Source organism: Coregonus lavaretus (genome assembly GCF_964263955.1).
Source record: "Coregonus lavaretus genome assembly, contig: HAP1_SCAFFOLD_279, whole genome shotgun sequence".
NCBI lineage: Eukaryota > Metazoa > Chordata > Actinopteri > Salmoniformes > Salmonidae > Coregonus > Coregonus lavaretus.
This window is the reverse complement of record NW_028161756.1, coordinates 385,076-403,206: the sequence shown is the minus strand read 5'-3', so window position 1 is coordinate 403,206 and position 18,131 is coordinate 385,076. Positions and strand designations below refer to the sequence as shown.

At 43.6% G+C, this 18,131-nt stretch overlaps 1 protein-coding gene across 3 annotated transcripts in view; it reads left to right on the top strand.

The window, feature by feature from the left end:
• Nucleotides 1-263: 263 nt before the first annotated feature.
• LOC311120167 (disintegrin and metalloproteinase domain-containing protein 9-like) overlaps nt 264-18,131 on the top strand; it is a 42,820-nt gene continuing 24,952 nt past the window's right edge. For 2 of the 3 annotated variants that reach the window (XR_014612132.1, XM_084194785.1), the window contains exons 1-10: nt 264-448; nt 8,007-8,116; nt 8,221-8,297; nt 8,396-8,474; nt 11,559-11,635; nt 12,107-12,299; nt 12,448-12,510; nt 12,868-12,939; nt 13,833-14,002; nt 17,063-17,153. Coding sequence is in view for 2 of the 3 variants with exons in the window: in XM_084194785.1 (XP_084050911.1) it covers nt 379-448; nt 8,007-8,116; nt 8,221-8,297; nt 8,396-8,474; nt 11,559-11,635; nt 12,107-12,299; nt 12,448-12,510; nt 12,868-12,939; nt 13,833-14,002; nt 17,063-17,153 (1,002 nt within the window). In the remaining variant the exon portion in view is untranslated. Of the gene's footprint in view, nt 449-7,190; nt 7,216-8,006; nt 8,117-8,220; nt 8,298-8,395; nt 8,475-11,558; nt 11,636-12,106; nt 12,300-12,447; nt 12,511-12,867; nt 12,940-13,832; nt 14,003-17,062; nt 17,154-18,131 lie in introns of those variants that run through there. The other variant, XM_084194786.1, reaches the window with a different exon arrangement.

Sequence of the window (18,131 nt, the reverse complement as noted above, 5' to 3'; positions counted from 1 at the left end):
TCTTAAGGGAACGTTCTCTAAAGTTGTGGGAATTTTTTTGTTAGCTGGGATGAGAGAGAAGAGGATAGAAGAACTGAATATAAAAAGTGAACATCAGTAGATATAGTTTCTAACGTTTCGTTTTATTTTGTAAGATAATCGGGGCTGGCAGGTAGGATTTAGTTGTCCTCTCTGGCTCACACTTCAGTACAGTAGGTGGCGGTAATGCACCATAACGTTGGATGCCAAACGCCGATAGACCCCCACAGAAGAAGAATTACTTTCGGCACACCCCCTCTGGCTCACCGGTGCACACCCTAGCCTTCACACCTGCCCTGGCCGCCGAGCACAGCACGATAACACAGCAGCCGTCAATGGACAAATGCTGTAGCAACGATCATGGTGGGGAAAAGTCTAGTGACTTTAGTGGTTCTAATTTGTTGCATCGTTGGAGCCGAGAACAATCAAGGTGGGTGAGAGATTGAGATGTTTTTTTATTTATTGCCTTTAGGTGACAGCCTTCTACATTAAACTTGGTACCTGTTGCGATTACAATGCCTCGGGAATAGGTTCCTTCCGCACAAAATAATTAATTTTGTTATTGCCTGCTAGAAATACTGATCCAGGGTCGGTCTTATTGTTTCAACATAATGCCTAAAGGTGTGGGCGGGGATGGGAAGGGCTGATCCTAAATCAGTTTTTAATGCGTGGACCCGGATATGAAACGTCGGCTAAACAAATACAACATGGAATGTGACACACCACAAATATATACATTGTGAAAAATGTAAGTTAAGTTGTTTAGACACTGCTATTTTATATTTAGTTTAGTTTAGCTATTTTATTTAAGGTTAACAAAAAAGAAAGTGGGAAGTTTACTTCAGTGTCTGGGTTCTGGAAGCCAAGAGGAAGTGCTACAGATTGTTACATCAGGTAATGTGATTTAACCAAATATTTGTGGTATTCCTGGGAGTTACAGGTTAGGTACTGTTTGGTGTAGCACAGAGAATGTTTGACCAACCTTGGCGATACTTTCTTCCTCCTCAATTCGTGGAAACAGGAGTCTTATAAAATGTCCGTGTCAAGTTGCAGGGGGTCCGTTTTGAATTTAGAAAATGCCCCATTATTAAAATAAATAGTTGTTTTGCTCCATGAAGTAATCCAACAATGTGTATGCCATCATCTTGTCTATTTTAAGTATTGTCTCATTGATCGAGACAGGTGTCTGTCATCATGACATTTGGATTTATTATGGATCCCCCTTACTCTTCTTGGGGTCCGGCAAAATTAAGGCATTTATACCATTTTAAAAACATTACAATACATTCATAACCGATTTCACAACACACTAGGTGGGGTAATTGGGCTGATTTGTTGCCACTCAAGACTGTTTTACGTGCCTGGTTGGGCTGCACGACGAGTCGATCAAAAGATGACGGTGTGCGTCCCAGTCGGAACAGTTCGCCCCATGTCATTGTTTGACGTGTTGGTCTTCGGCAGGTTTTTTGGTCTGTTCTGAACACGTTTGACGTGTTGGTCTTCGGCAGGGTTTTTGGTCTGTTCTGAACACGTTTGACGTGTTGGTCTTCGGCAGGTTTTTTGGTCTGTTCTGAACACGTTTGACGTGTTGGTCTTCGGCAGGGTTTTTGGTCTGTTCTGAACACGTTTGACGTGTTGGTCTTCGGCAGGGTTTTTGGTCTGTTCTGAACACGTTTGACGTGTTGGTCTTCGGCAGGTTTTTTGGTCTGTTCTGAACACGTTTGACGTGTTGGTCTTCGGCAGGGTTTTTGGTCTGTTCTGAACACGTTTGACGTGTTGGTCTTCGGCAGGTTTTTTGGTCTGTTCTGAACACGTTTGACGTGTTGGTCTTCGGCAGGGTTTTTGGTCTGTTCTGAACACGTTTGACGTGTTGGTCTTCGGCAGGGTTTTTGGTCTGTTCTGAACACAAAGGTTTTATTGAGGCAAGTCGAAGTTCCTGAGCCGCAGTCTACGCCCCTTCGGCTGTCAACAGTACTACTCCTAGTAGGAGCGGGGACATGAAGTGTTTTTGTTGTCGTTCAACAAGAGATGACTACTTTTCACGCACAGTTTTTCACTTCAGAAATACTGCACCAAACATCTTAGCTAGATGTACAATTGTGCGACTAAGACCTCCAGCAGCAAAAAAACATGCAAAATCAATGACAGATTTCTTGATTTATCTTAGATTCATTCAGACGATTTTGAGCAACGGTTTCTGGCTATGTTGTTGCTACGGTGGCTCAAGAGAGAGAAACAACAGTCATATTGTAGCGTTTTTCTAGTTTTACAAGCCAAGGTCTTTAGGGAGTATGAGAGCACCAGACGGTCGCTTCACCAAGCCGATATCTGCTAGGAGCAAACTGAACCTGAGGTGATTCCCACTGGGCAGCTGGATAACGGTATTGCCGGTGGTAGCTAATGTGGCAATTTCTTTACCCTCACATACAGTGGGGGAAAAAAGTATTTAGTCAGCCACCAATTGTGCATGTTCTCCCACTTAAAAAGATAAGAGGCCTGTAATTTTCATCATAGGTACACGTCAACTATGACATACAAATGGAGAGAAAAAAATCCAGAGAAAATCACATTGTAGGATTTTTAATGAATTTATTTGCAAATTATGGTGGAAAATAAGTATTTGGTCACAGCCTACACAAGACATAACTATACTGAACAAAAATATAAACGCAACATGCAACAATTTCAATGATTTTACTATGTTACAGTTCATATAAGGAAAATCAGTCAATTTAAATAAATTCATCAGGCCCTAATCTATGGATTTCACATGACTGGGCAGGGACGCAGCCATGGGTGGGCCTGGCTCCTCAGGGGGTGGGCCTGGCTCCTCAGGGGGTGGGCCTATGCCCTCCCAGGCCCACCCATGGCTATGCCCCTGCCCAGTCATGTGAAATCCATAGATTAGGGCCTGATTAATTTATTTCAATTGACTGATTTTCCTTATATGAATTGTAACATTGTAAAATCATTGACATTGTTGCATGTTGCCAATCAGAATGAGTTTTTCTCACAAAGGGGCTTTATTACAGACAGAAATACTCCTCAGTTTCATCAGCTGTCCGGGTGGCTGGTCTCAGACGATCAGGTGAAGAAGCCGCATGTGGAGGTCCTGGGCTGGCGTGGTTACACGTGGTCTGTGGTTGTGAGGCCGGTTGGATGTAGTGCCAAATTCTTTAAAATGATGTTGGAGGCGGTTGTTTTTGGTAGAGAAATGAACATTAAATTCTCAGGCAACATCTCTGGTGGACATTCCTGCAGTCAGCATGCCAATTGCACGCTCCCGCAAAACTTGAGACATCTGTGGTATTGTGTTGTGTGACAAAACTGCACATTTTAGAGTGGGCTTTTATTGTCCCCAGCACAAGGTGCATCTGTGTAATGATCATGCTGTTTAATCAGCTTCTTGATATGTCACACCTGTCAGGTGGATTGATTATCTTGGCAAAGGAGAAATGCTCACTAACAGGGATGTAAACAAATTTGTGCACAAAATTTGAGAGAAATAAGCTTCTTGGGCATATAGAAAATGTCTGGGATCTTTTATTTCAGCTCATGAAACATGGGACCAACACTTTAAATGTTGCGTTTTTATATTTTTGTTCAGTGTAATATTGATAACGTCTAGATGTCACCTTAATACATTCTACTTAATGGGGACGACATGAACGGCTTATCATCAGTACTTTTTAATAAGAAATTGTCAGTTTTACTAACTGCAGATTTAGAATTATTTGTGTAAAACTAACGGTGAAATACAGCTCAGACTAATCATCTGGCTTCAAAACAGAAGTCCAAACTCTCACGATACGGTGGTTGTATGGTAAGAAACGAAAAACCACACCGCTTAATCAAAACCGTTTAACCAATAATGGAGCGCTGATGTTACGCCATCACTGTTGATCTACCCGCTGATGTTACGCCATCACTGTTGATCTACCCACTGATGTTACGCCATCACTGTTGATCTACCCGCTGATGTAACACCATCACTGTTGATCTACCCACTGATGTTACGCCATCACTGTTGATCTACCCACTGATGTTACGCCATCACTGTTGATCTACCCGCTGATGTAACACCATCACTGTTGATCTACCCGCTGATGTAACACCATCACTGTTGATCTACCCGCTGATGTTACGCCATCACTGTTGATCTACCCGCTGATGTAACACCATCACTGTTGATCTACCCGCTGATGTAACACCATCACTGTTGATCTACCCACTGATGTAACACCATCACTGTTGATCTACCCACTGATGTAACACCATCACTGTTGATCTACCCACTGATGTTACGCCATCACTGTTGATCTACCCGCTGATGTAACACCATCACTGTTGATCTACCCGCTGATGTTACACCATCACTGTTGATCTACCCGCTGATGTTATGCCATCACTTATTTCGCCACGCCCACTTCACTCACTCCAGATATGCAGTACTATCCATACCTAAAGAGAACTGATGATAATGGCCTCGTTCGAGAGCATCAAAACCGTGATGCATCATGGGTCAGTTGTGACTGACTGACTGATCTACAAATCACACTGAGTCACAGAGCCTTGCAAAAGGATTCAGACCCCTTGGATTCATACGGAGTAGTCACAGTGCCTTGCAAAAGGATTCAGACCCCTTGGATTCATACGGAGTAGTCACGGTGCCTTGCAAAAGGATTCAGACCCCTTGGATTCATACGGAGTAGTCACGGTGCCTTGCAAAAGGATTCAGACCCCTTGGATTCATACGGAGTAGTCACGGTGCCTTGCAAAAGGATTCAGACCCCTTGGATTCATACGGAGTAGTCCCAGTGCCTTGCAAAAGGATTCAGACCCCTTGGATTCATACGGAGTAGTCACAGTGCCTTGCAAAAGGATTCAGACCCCTTGGATTCATACTGAGTAGTCACAGTGCCTTGCAAAAGGATTCAGACCCCTTGGATTCATACGGAGTAGTCACGGTGCCTTGCAAAAGGATTCAGACCCCTTGGATTCATACGGAGTAGTCACAGAGCCTTGCAAAAGGATTCAGACCCCTTGGATTCATACTGAGTAGTCACAGTGCCTTGCAAAAGGATTCAGACCCCTTGGATTCATACTGAGTAGTCACAGTGCCTTGCAAAAGGATTCAGACCCCTTGGATTCATACTGAGTAGTCACAGTGCCTTGCAAAAGGATTCAGACCCCTTGGATTCCTTTACATTTTATTGTGTTAAAAAGTGGTATCAAAGTGGATTTAATTGTCTTTTTTTTTTGTCAACAATATACTCAAAATACTCTGTCAAAATGGAAGATAAAAAAAATTAATAATTAGATAACTAAAATATAGTCGTTGCATAAGTATTCAGCCGCTTTTTTTAGGCAAGTCTAAATTAGTTCAGGAGTCAAATGTGGCTTAACAAATCGCATAATAAGTTACATGGACTCACTCTGTGTGAAGTAATATGGGATGACATGATGTTTGAATGGCTACCCCGTCCTCTGTCCCCCATACATACAACATCTGGAAGGTCCACTACCCCTTCCTCTGTCCCCTATACATACAACATCTGGAAGGTCCACTACCCCTTCCTCTGTCCCCCATACATACAACATCTGGAAGGTCCCTCAGTCAAGTATTGAATTTCAAGCACAGATTCAACTACAAAGACCAGGGAGCTTTTCGAAAGCCTCATAAAGAAGGGCAGTGATTGGTAGATGGGGAAACAATAACAAATCAGACCTTGAATATCTCTTTTAAGCATTGGTCAAGTTAATAATTATGCTGTGGATTATGTATTAAACCAGACACGTCGAAGATAGTTGTCCTTCTGAACTGAACTGCAGGACAGGAATGAACCTGCTCAGGGATGTTACCATGAGGTCATTGGTTATTTAAAAACAAGTACAGAGTTCAATGGCTGTGATGGGAGAACTGAGGGTGGATCAACATTGTAGTGACGTCACAATCACGACTTAAACGACAGTGAAAAGAACAATGGAAATATACAGAATCAGAATATTCCAGAACATTCTGTATGCAACAAGGCACTGAAGTAACACTGAAGGAAAAAAAACACTGCAAAGGAACACACTTTTTGGCCTAATGCCCCCCCCCACCCAAAGAATGAGCAAATCCAACACAACACATCACTAAGTAAAGGCGTCCGCATGCTTCCCAGCTGAAACAGTTTGGAACAGTTCGTGGATTTATTATGACAACATTTTGTGACATTTTTGTTCGTTTTGGACTTTTTCGGGCTATTTGGGCACACATTTCTTCTCGAGGAAAGTCGAAGTCTACGCCCCCTCGTCGGCGATTGGTCAACAGTAGGGATTCTTCAATGAAGTGCCTGGTGTCATTCAACGAGAGACGACTCGTCCTCATGGAAAAATAATTTACTTGAGAAAATACTGCACCAATCATTATAGTCAGATGCAAAATCGCGCGACTACGATCTCCTCAGCAAAAACGTCAAAATGAATGACAGATTTCTTGAGTTATCTTAGATGAATTCAGACTATTTTGAGGAAGTGTATAATTGCCGCTTTTTTTCTTGTTTTTCAAGTGAATATCTTTTAAGGGAGTATGGGAGCAGACTCGTTCAGTTTGGCTAGCGTAGCTCGGCTAGGTGCCAGCTGAACTGAACCATGCTTTAACCGTCTAATTATTTTCAAGCGTGGTGGTGGCTGCATCATGCTATGGGTATGCTTGACATCGGCAAATACTGAGGAGTTTTTCAGGATAAAAATAAATGGGACTGGATGGAGCTAAGCACAGGCAAAAATCCTAGTGGAAAACCTGCTCCAGTCTGCTTTCCACCAGAGACTGGGAGAGGAATTCACCTCTCAGCAGGGCAATAACCTAAAACACAAGGCCAAATCTACACTGGAGTTGGTTACCAAGACGACAGTGAATGTTCTACACTGGAGTTGGTTACCAAGACGACAGTGAATGTTCTACACTGGAGTTGGTTACCAAGACGACAGTGAATGTTCTACACTGGAGTTGGTTACCAAGACGACAGTGAATGTTCTACACTGGAGTTGGTTACCAAGACGACAGTGAATGTTCCTGAGGGGCCACTCAGGTTACAGTTGTGACTTAAATCTACTTGAAAATCTTTGGCAAGACTTAAAAACAGCTGTTTAGCCATGATTCCCAACATCTTGACAGAGCTTGAAGAATTATGAAAAGAATAATGGGCAAATGTAATAAAAATTAATATTGCACAATACAGGTGTGGTAAAGCTCTTAGACTTACCCAGAAAGACTCACAGCTGTAATCGCTGCCAAAGGTGTTTCTAACATGTACAGTGGGGGAAAAAAAGTATTTAGTCAGCCACCAATTGTGCTTCTTCAATTTGTCTGTCATAGTTGACGTGTACCTATGATGAAAATTACAGGCCTCTCTCATCTTTTTAAGTGGGAGAACTTGCACAATTGGTGGCTGACTAAATACTTTTTTTCTCCACTGTATTGATTTAGGGAGCTGAATACTAATGCAAAGACTATATTTTTGTTATTTAATTTCTATTAATCTTTAAATGTAAAACATTTATAAAATATACTTTGACAGAGTATTTTGTGTAGATTGTTGATCAAAAAAATGACATTTGAATTCCACTTTGTAACACAATGAAATGTGATGAAATCCAAGGATACTTTTGCAAGGCACTGTATTTATGATGCAAGGTGATTTTGTAGAGCAGTCAGTCTCGATTCGCCTTTCAAGTCGGCTTCAATGTCGAAGGCGCCTAACGAATCACCTATACTCAGCAGTGCATCAGTGTCTTCCACTCATTTATCGAACTTGGGACCATGCCAATATGTCATCATTGACACATTTCAGTAGATTTATGTTTTTTTTTACTTGATTTAATTAGCTGATTGATTGATTGGACTGTTAGACTTTGGCTGTGTATGTAATCTTCGCCATTCAGGACATTGGCTATTAGAATATGAACCAGGTAGTTCATAGCTGTTCTTTTGACCTTTTCAGATATTTTCAACGGACAGACATCTAAACTTTCCAGCTACACGGTTGTGAAGCCTCAGCTTATTCAGAGGAGATGGGCAAGAGATGCAGACAGACTTCCTGACTCGGGAAAGGTAGGATACCTACAGGTCTCCAACTCGTGGTTTTTGACACACGATGGTAAATGACCGGTGTATTTTCATGTGACGTGACTGTGCTGCGTTGGAACTCATTTCAGACTCAAGAACCTGAGAGGCTTTCTTATTCGTTGATCATTGACGACAAGGAACACTTCCTCCATCTAAAAAAGAACACGTATGTCAGCTCATTATTTTCTATTGCATATTAGTAATTACCTTAATGTCACACAATTCTATTCTTGTGGAGTGATCTGTGTATTTTTCTTTTGTCAGAGAGTTTTTATCCGAAAGCTTTGTTCAGTTTTCCGATGATGACAGTGGGAATCTGCCGCCTACATATCCTAAGCCCGATGTAAGTAGCAGTGACTACATTACAGAATGACATTGGGGGGAATGTAAGGGGAGACTCGGGATGGATGGATGGATGGATGGGTGGGTGGGTGGGTGGGTGGGTGGGTGGGAGGGGGACTGACAAGCAACCTTGGTTGCTGGGTGGGGTGGGAGGCATGCTTTCTTCGGGCTGGGGGGCATGGTTTATTGGGTACGCCCATCTAGAACTGGGTCGGACCCCCCCCCCCTTTCCCTCCAGAACAGCTTGAATTCTTCGGGGTAGTCTACAAGGTGTCGGAAACGTTCCACAGGGATGTTCGTCCATGCTGATGCGATAGCATCATGCAGTTGCTGCAGATTGGACGGCGGTACATTCATGCTGTGAACAGCCCGTTCCATCTCATCCCAAAGATGCTCTATTGGGTTGAGGTCTGGGGACTGCACAGGCCACTCAAGTAAACTGAACTAGCTGTCATGTTCCAGGTGATGTTTTTCCACTCCTCAGTTGTCCAGTGTTGGTGATGGCGTGCCCACTGGAGCCGCTTCTTCTTGTTTTTAGCTGATAGGAGTGGAACCCGGTGTGGTCGTCTGCTGCAATAGCCCATCCGTGACAAGGACCGACGAGTTGTGCGTTCCGAGATGCCGTTCGGCACACCACTGTTGTACTGTACCGTTATTTGTCTGTTTGTGGCATACCTGTAAGCTTGCACGATTATTTCGCCCACAGGACTGCCGCTGACTGGATGTTTTTTGTTTGTCGCACCGTTCTCGGTAAACCCTAGACGCTGTTGTTCGTAAAAAGCCCAGGAGGGCGGCCGTTTTCTGAGACCTGGCACCGATGATTATACCACGCACAAAGTCGCTTAGGTCACTCGTTTTGCCCATTCTAACGTTCAATAGAACAGTAACTGAATGCCTCGATGCCTGTCTGCCTGCTTTATATAGCAAGCCACGGCCACGTGACTCACTGTCTGTAGGAGCGATCCATTTTCATGAACGGGGCGGTGTATCTAATAAACTGGCCAGTGTGTATGTGTATATAATTAATTATATATATATATATATATATATATATATATATATATATATATATCTATATATATATATATATATCTATATATATATATATACAGTACCAGTCAAAAGTTTATTTTTTTCAGATTATTTTTTTAAATAAAGAAAAACCCTTGAATGAGTAGATGTGTCCAAACTTTTGACTGGTACTGTACATATACATGCATACATACATACATACATACATACATACATACATACATACATACATACATACATACATACAGTGGGGAAAACAAGTATTTAGTCAGCCACCAATTGTGCAAGTTCTCCCACTTAAAAAGATGAGAGAGGCCTGTAATTTTCATCATAGGTACACTATGACAGACAAAATGAGAATTTTTTTTCCAGAAAATCACATTGTAGGATTTTTAATGAATTTATTTGCAAATTATGGTGGAAAATAAGTATTTGGTCAATAACAAAAGTTTCTCAATAATTTGTTATATACCCTTTGTTGGCAATGACACAGGTCAAACGTTTTCTGTAAGTCTTCACAAGGTTTTCACACACTGTTGCTGGTATTTTGGCCCATTCCTCCATGCAGATCTCCTCTAGAGCAGTGATGTTTTGGGGCTGTCGCTGGGCAACACGGACTTTCAACTCCCTCCAAAGATTTTCTATGGGGTTGAGATCTGGAGACTGGCTAGGCCACTCCAGGACCTTGAAATGCTTCTTACGAAGCCACTCCTTCATTGCCGGGCGGTGTGTTTGGGGTCATTGTCATGCTGAAAGACCCAGCCACGTTTCATCTTCAATGGCCTTGCTGATGGAAGGAGGTTTTCACTCAAAATCTCATGATACATGGCCCCATTCATTCTTTCCTTTACACGGATCAGTCGTCCTGGTCCCTTTGCAGAAAAACAGCCCCAAAGCATGATGTTTCCACCCCCATGCTTCACAGTAGGTATGGTGTTCTTTGGATGCAACTCAGCATTCTTTGTCCTCCAAACACGACGAGTTGAGTTTTTACCAAAAAGTTATATTTTGGTTTCATCTGACCATATGACATTCTCCCAATCCTCTTCTGGATCATCCAAATGCACTCTAGCAAACTTCAGACGGGCCTGCAGGATTTGAGTCCCTGGCGGCGTAGTGTGTTACTGATGGTAGGCTTTGTTACTTTGGTCCCAGCTCTCTGCAGATCATTCACTAGGTCCCCCTGTGTGGTTCTGGGATTTTTGCTCACCGTTCTTGTGATCATTTTGACCCCACGGGGTGAGATCTTGCGTGGAGCCCCAGATCGAAGGAGATTATCAGTGGTCTTGTATGTCTTCCATTTCCTAATAATTGCTCCCACTGTTGATTTCTTCAAACCAAGCTGCTTACCTATTGCAGATTCAGTCTTCCCAGCCTGGTGCAGGTCTACAATTTTGTTTCTGGTGTCCTTTGACAGCTCTTTGGTCTTGGCCATAGTGGAGTTTGGAGTGTGACTGTTTGAGGTTGTGGACAGGTGTCTTTTATACTGATAACAAGTTCAAACAGGTGCCATTAATACAGGGAACGAGTGGAGGACAGAGGAGCCTCTTAAAGAAGAAGTTACAGGTCTGTGAGAGCCAGAAATCTTGCTTGTTTGTAGGTGACCAAATACTTATTTTCCACCATAATTTGCAAATACATTCATTAAAAATCCTACAATGTGAGTTTCTGGAGAGAAAAAAATCTCAATTTGTCTGTCATAGTTGACGTGTACCTATGATGAAAATTACAGGCCTCTCTCATCTTTTTAAGTGGGAGAACTTGCACAATTGGTGGCTGACTAAATACTTTTTTTCCCCACTGTACATACATAATATTTCCACATGGCTGCTCTTGTTTGAATGACATGCCTGTGTATAGCTGCATGTCACATTGCAGGTCCATTGTTATTACCATGGTGACGTGTGTTGCAGGTCCATTGTTATTACCATGGTGACGTGTGTTGCAGGTCCATTGTTATTACCATGGTGACGTGTGTTGCAGGTCCATTGTTATTACCATGGTGACGTGTGTTGCAGGTCCATTGTTATTACCATGGTGACGTGTGTTGCAGGTCCATTGTTATTACCATGGCGATGTGGAGGATCATGAAGACTCTCTGGTCGCCCTCAGCACCTGCTCAGGTCTCAGGTCAGTCTCTCATTCACTTATATATAATAATACTAATCCTCAGTACCTGCTGACCTCAGGTCAGTCTTATATAATAATAATAATAATATGCCATTTATCCATGTGTGCATACATTTTTACGTATGGGTGGTCCCAGGGATCGAACCCACTACCCTGGCGTTGCAAGCGCCATGCTCTACCAACTGAGCTACAGGGGACCACATGCTTTTGTGTTTGTAGACCTGTAAATAGGGTTGTGTTGTATTCCACATTCATTGTTCTCATGAGAGGGCTTTAAATGCCTCTTAACAAGGAAGTTCTCCAGTCCTTTCATAATAGTTTCCTGGTTTGTCGAACCATTTATCCTGTTTCCCTGTCTTTCACTTTTATTGGCTGACTTCAGCTTGATGGGAGGAAATGCTGTTAAACCATTGATGTTCTGTGAATAAAGTAATTTGTCAGCATTGATTAAATGTATCTGCTTCTTTTTAGGGGTGTCATTCTCCTTGGCAACCAGAGTTATGGGCTTGAACCAGTCAAGCAGTCGACAAATAATGAGCACCTCCTCTACCGCCTGGAGCACAGCCAATCAGAGCCCTTTGTCTGCGGAGTGACCAATGAGACGTCGCACACTGAGAGTCACTCACCCTTCGACCCCTCCCTCTCGATGACGGCACTTTTACGGGTTGGGATGTGTCTATTACACAGCCTAGCAGAACATAACAGATATTAAAGTGTATTCGGGGTGAATGTTCTGATGACTGTCCAGACTAAACACACGCGAATGGATGTACTAGTCTCACTAAGGACTTTCTCTCATTTCTTCATAACAGAGAAAACGTAATTTACCTCAGACCAGATATGTCGAGTTGGTGTTGGTTGCTGACTTTCTCAGGGTAAAATACTTACTATTTGTCAATTTTATAGATGATGTGTAACTTGTATAGGGTGTTCCAACCTCTCCTCTGGGACCCCAAGCCGACCCCCAGCCGTTCCATGCATTTAACTATTCCACAGCTAGCTCACCTGATTCAACTTGTCCACTTAATCACCAAGCCCTTCACCTAGGTCAATCAGGTGAGATGGCTCAGGGCTACGACTTAATTGTGAAAACGTCTGGGGGGGTCCCCGAGGAGAGGTTTCAAAACCACTTGCCTAATGTGTAATCGTGAGTTAATTATACTCTAATGGGTTATATTAGAATGTATTCCTACATGATCATCAACTGACTGAGTTCTGCTGTTTCTCACCAGTATACCTACAAGAAGAAGAACGAGACAGCGGTGCGCCAGGAGATGGTGGAACTAGCCAATCTGCTGGATGGGGTGACAAACTTATTTCCCTCTCTCGCTACTCAGTCTCAAGCGAACAAACATTGTTACACCGAAACGTACTTTCTTCGTCCTCATTGAGACCTACGGCTACAATGAGCTCTTCACTCAGGAGAAACAAGAGAAAGTACTAGACCAAGGGGGTGTTCAAATGTTACCCTGGGACGTACGGCCCACTGCTGGTTGTCTGTTCTCCCTGGGACGTACGGACTACTGCTGGTTGTCTGTTCTCCCTGGGACGTACGGCCCACTGCTGGTTGTCTGTTTTACCTGATCATTAATATCACCCACCTGGTGGCACAGGTCTAACTCAGTCCCTGATTAGAGGGGAACAATGAAATAAGTGGCTTCCAGGTCCAGATTTGAATTTGAAGGTACTAGACAATCAAATGTATTTATTCATAAAGCCCTTTTTCACAACAGCATATGTCACAAAGTGCTTTATACAGAAACCCAGCCTAAAACCCCAAACGGCAAGCAATGCAGATCCAATTTGTAAGTGGCTCTGGATAAGAGCGTCTGCTAAATGACTTAAATGCAGATGTAGAAGCACGGTGGCTAGGAAAAACTCCCTAGAAAAGGCAGAAACCTAGGAAGAAACCTAGAGAGGAACCAGGCTCTGAGGGGTGGCCAGTCCTCTTCTGGCTGTGCCGGGTGGAGATTATAACAGTACATGGCCATTAAGGCCAGATCGTTCTTCAAGATGTTCAAACGTTCATAGATGACCAGCAGGGTCAAATAATAATCACAGTGGTTATAGAGGGTGCAACAGGTCCGCTTCCAGGTCCAGATTTGAATTTGAGGGTACTAGATTATGTGGCTGTGTGGCCGTAAATAATTAGCATAAACTGATGTCTTTTTGTATGTTTTTCTCTACCCATCTACAGTACTATAAGAAGCTGAACATCCGCGTGGTGTTGGTCGGCCTGGAGATCTTTAAGGAAGCCAACCCCTTTAGTGTGGAAGGATCCGCGGGGGAAGTGTTGGGACGTTTCGTCAAGTGGAGGACGACGGAGCTGCTACCCCGGATCAGGCATGACGACGCGCAGCTCATTGTGTGAGTGGAGAGATGTATGGGTTCTGTGTGGCTCAGTTCGTAAGAGAATGGCGCTAGCTAGGTCGTGGGTTCGATTCCCGTAGCGATCACATGTACACATACTAAAAAAATGCATACAGTCACTATAGTATGTACGTGGCTTTGAAAAGACAGTCTGCTAAGTGGCATATTCTATTGTATTAGATATTTGCATATGTCAGTACATTTATTGACATTTTCTCCTTTTTATTTTGTTCCATTTTAAATATTTGAATACCGCTGGTGTCTTCAGCCAGCCAGGTCTGTGATTTAGCATCCGACCACCGACTAGCGTGTGGTCCTCTGTAGCTCAGCTGGTAGAGCACGGCGCTTGTAACGCCAGGGTAGTGGGTTCGATCCCCGGGACCACCCATACACAAAAATGTATGCACGCATGACTGTAAGTCGCTTTGGATAAAAGCGTCTGCTAAATGGCATATTATTATTTATTATTATTCATCTAATACTGAGCAGTTTGTCTCCAGCCGATGCATAGCAATGACTAGTTGATAAATGTTTCAATTGTGTCCCGATTACCCAATCATCTTAAGCCCTACGAGGTCCGGACTACTGCTGGTTCTCTCCTATCTGATAATGAATTGCACCGACCCTGATGTCCCAGGTTGAACTCAGTACAGGAACAATGAGCTAAAGCAGTGGAACTGGCTTCCACGCCCAGAGTTACATTATACAGCAGTGGAACTGGCTTCCACGCCCAGAGTTACATTATACAGCAGTGGAACTGGCTTCCACGCCCAGAGTTACATTATACAGCAGTGGAACTGGCTTCCACGCCCAGAGTTACATTATACAGCAGTGGAACTGGCTTCCACGCCCAGAGTTACATTATACAGCAGTGGAACTGGCTTCCACGCCCAGAGTTACATTATACAGCAGTGGAACTGGCTTCCACGCCCAGAGTTACATTATACAGCAGTGGAACTGGCTTCCACGCCCAGAGTTACATTATACAGCAGTGGAACTGGCTTCCACGCCCAGAGTTACATTATACAGCAGTGGAACTGGCTTCCACGCCCAGAGTTACATTATACAGCAGTGGAACTGGCTTCCACGCCCAGAGTTACATTATACAGCAGTGGAACTGGCTTCCACGCCCAGAGTTACATTATACAGCAGTGGAACTGGCTTCCACGCCCAGAGTTACATTATACAGCAGTGGAACTGGCTTCCACGCCCAGAGTTACATTATACAGCAGTGGAACTGGCTTCCACGCCCAGAGTTACATTATACAGCAGTGGAACTGGCTTCCACGCCCAGAGTTACATTATACAGCAGTGGAACTGGCTTCCACGCCCAGAGTTACATTATACAGCAGTGGAACTGGCTTCCACGCCCAGAGTTACATTATACAGCAGTGGAACTGGCTTCCACGCCCAGAGTTACATTATACAGCAGTGGAACTGGCTTCCACGCCCAGAGTTACATTATACAGCAGTGGAACTGGCTTCCACGCCCAGAGTTACATTATACAGCAGTGGAACTGGCTTCCACGCCCAGAGTTACATTATACAGCAGTGGAACTGGCTTCCACGCCCAGAGTTACATTATACAGCAGTGGAACTGGCTTCCACGCCCAGAGTTACATTATACAGCAGTGGAACTGGCTTCCACGCCCAGAGTTACATTATACAGCAGTGGAACTGGCTTCCACGCCCAGAGTTACATTATACAGCAGTGGAACTGGCTTCCAGGCCCAGAGTTACATTATACAGCAGTGGAACTGGCTTCCACGCCCAGAGTTACATTATACAGCAGTGGAACTGGCTTCCACGCCCAGAGTTACATTATACAGCAGTGGAACTGGCTTCCACGCCCAGAGTTACATTATACAGCAGTGGAACTGGCTTCCACGCCCAGAGTTACATTATACAGCAGTGGAACTGGCTTCCACACCCAGAGTTACATTATACAGCAGTGGAACTGGCTTCCACGCCCAGAGTTACATTATACAGCAGTGGAACTGGCTTCCACACCCAGAGTTACATTATACAGCAGTGGAACTGGCTTCCAGGCCCAGAGTTACATTATACTCTGTAATGGAAGTGGACTGTAGTGTAGACCGATGGAAAGTTGTCATGTATTTTTCTGCAGTGGTGTGAAAAAGTACCCAGTTGTCATACTTGAGTAAAAGTAAAAGAAACCTTTTAACAGGAAATGACTCAAGTAAAAGTGAAAGTCACTCCAGTAAAATACTACTTGAGTAAAAGTCAAAAATTATTTGGTTTTAAATATACTTAAGTATCAAAAGTAAATGGGGGTGGCAGGTAGCTTAGTGACTAAGAGCGTTGTGCCAGTAATCGAAAGGTCGCTGGTTCTAATCCCCGAGCCGACTAGGTGAAAAATCTGCCGATGTGCCCTTGAGCAAGGCACTTAACCCTAAATGCTTATGTAAGTCGCTCTGGATAAGAGCGTCTGCTAAATGACGTAAATGTAAATGTAAAATGTAAATGTCATTGCAAAAATGTACTTTAGTGTCAAAAGTAAAAGTATAAATCATTTCAAAGTCCTTTATATTAAGCAAACCAGTTGGCACAATTGTTCGTGTTTTTTTTAAATTTGCGGATAGCCAGGGGCACACTCCAACACTCAGACATCATTCAGAAACAAAGCAGTTGTGTTTAGTGAGTCCGCCAGATCAGAGGCAGTAGAGATGACCAGGGATGTTCTCTTGATAAGTGTGTGAATTGGACCATTTTCCTGTCCTGCTAAGCATTCAAAATGTAACGAGGACTTTTGGGTGTCAAGGAAAATGTATGGAGTAAAAAGTACATTATTTTCTTTAGGAATGTAGTGAAGTAAAAGTAAAAGTTGTCAAAAATATAAAAAGTAAAGTACAGATACCCCAAAAAAACTACTGAATTACTTTACACCACTGATTTTCTGTGATGTAAGCTGATCTACAGCTACGATACTTGTCCTGCAATGTCTGACATGTTTTCTCTTGGTTTTCCCAGCGGTCTGTTAGTTGATCAGCTTTGTTTTATCCTGTAATGTTTTTTTATTCTGTCTTTGTTTCCCAGTGGTCGGGCGGGTGCGTATGCGGGAGGGGTCCTGGGCATGGCGTTCGTGGGCACCGTGTGTTCTGCGGCCACCGCTGGAGGAATCAATGTGGTTAGTAGACAGTACAACTTACCCTTGTATCAGACTAACACATAAAGCATGTTTGAAAACTCGAGGCCCGCGGGCTGGATACGCCCATTCAATGCAGCCCCGCGGGTAGTTTGAGTTTAACCCCCTAAGGTCGTTGTCCCTACGGAAACTCAATTAGCGTAATAATACAAAAATCCCCATATAAACATGTCAGTTTAAGATAGAGAGATCTGTGTTTTTTGCATTGGATGCATCTTGATCCACCGCATCCGCCGATGTCGCACTTCCACATCCGAGGTGAAAGGTGACTGAGCTAGAGTGGTGTTTGTCAGACCATGAGACATCCTGAAAACCGGTCTCCTCAAAAGCATGTTTCAAACTCGATGCCCGTGGGACGGATACGCCCATTCAATGCAGCCCCGCAGGTAGTTTGAGTTTAAAGCTCCCATGCAGTCTTTTTAATGGTATTTTTAATCTAAATTTACATTGAAATTACTGTAGTCCAAAGAAACCAATGAAAAGGCTTCCTTTGTGGCGTAGTGGTTTTGTCCTAACAGCTAGCAGACTAACACCTAGCAGACTAACACCTAGCAGACTAACACCTAGCAGACTAACACCTAGCAGACTAACACCTAGCAGACTAACACCTAGCAGACTAACACCTAGCAGACTAATCCTTGTAACAGCTAGCCAGAGACAGGACCCTAACACCTAGCAGACTAATCCTTGTAACACCGAGCCAGAGACAGGACCCTAACACCTAGCAGACTAATCCTTGTAACAGCTAGCCAGAGACAGGACCCTAACACCTAGCAGACTAATCCTTGTAACAGCTAGCCAGAGACAGGACCCTAACACCTAGCAGACTAATCCTTGTAACAGCTAGCCAGAGACAGGACCCTAACACCTAGCAGACTAATCCTTGTAACACCGAGCCAGAGACAGGACCCTAACACCTAGCAGACTAATCCTTGTAACAGCTAGCCAGAGACAGGACCC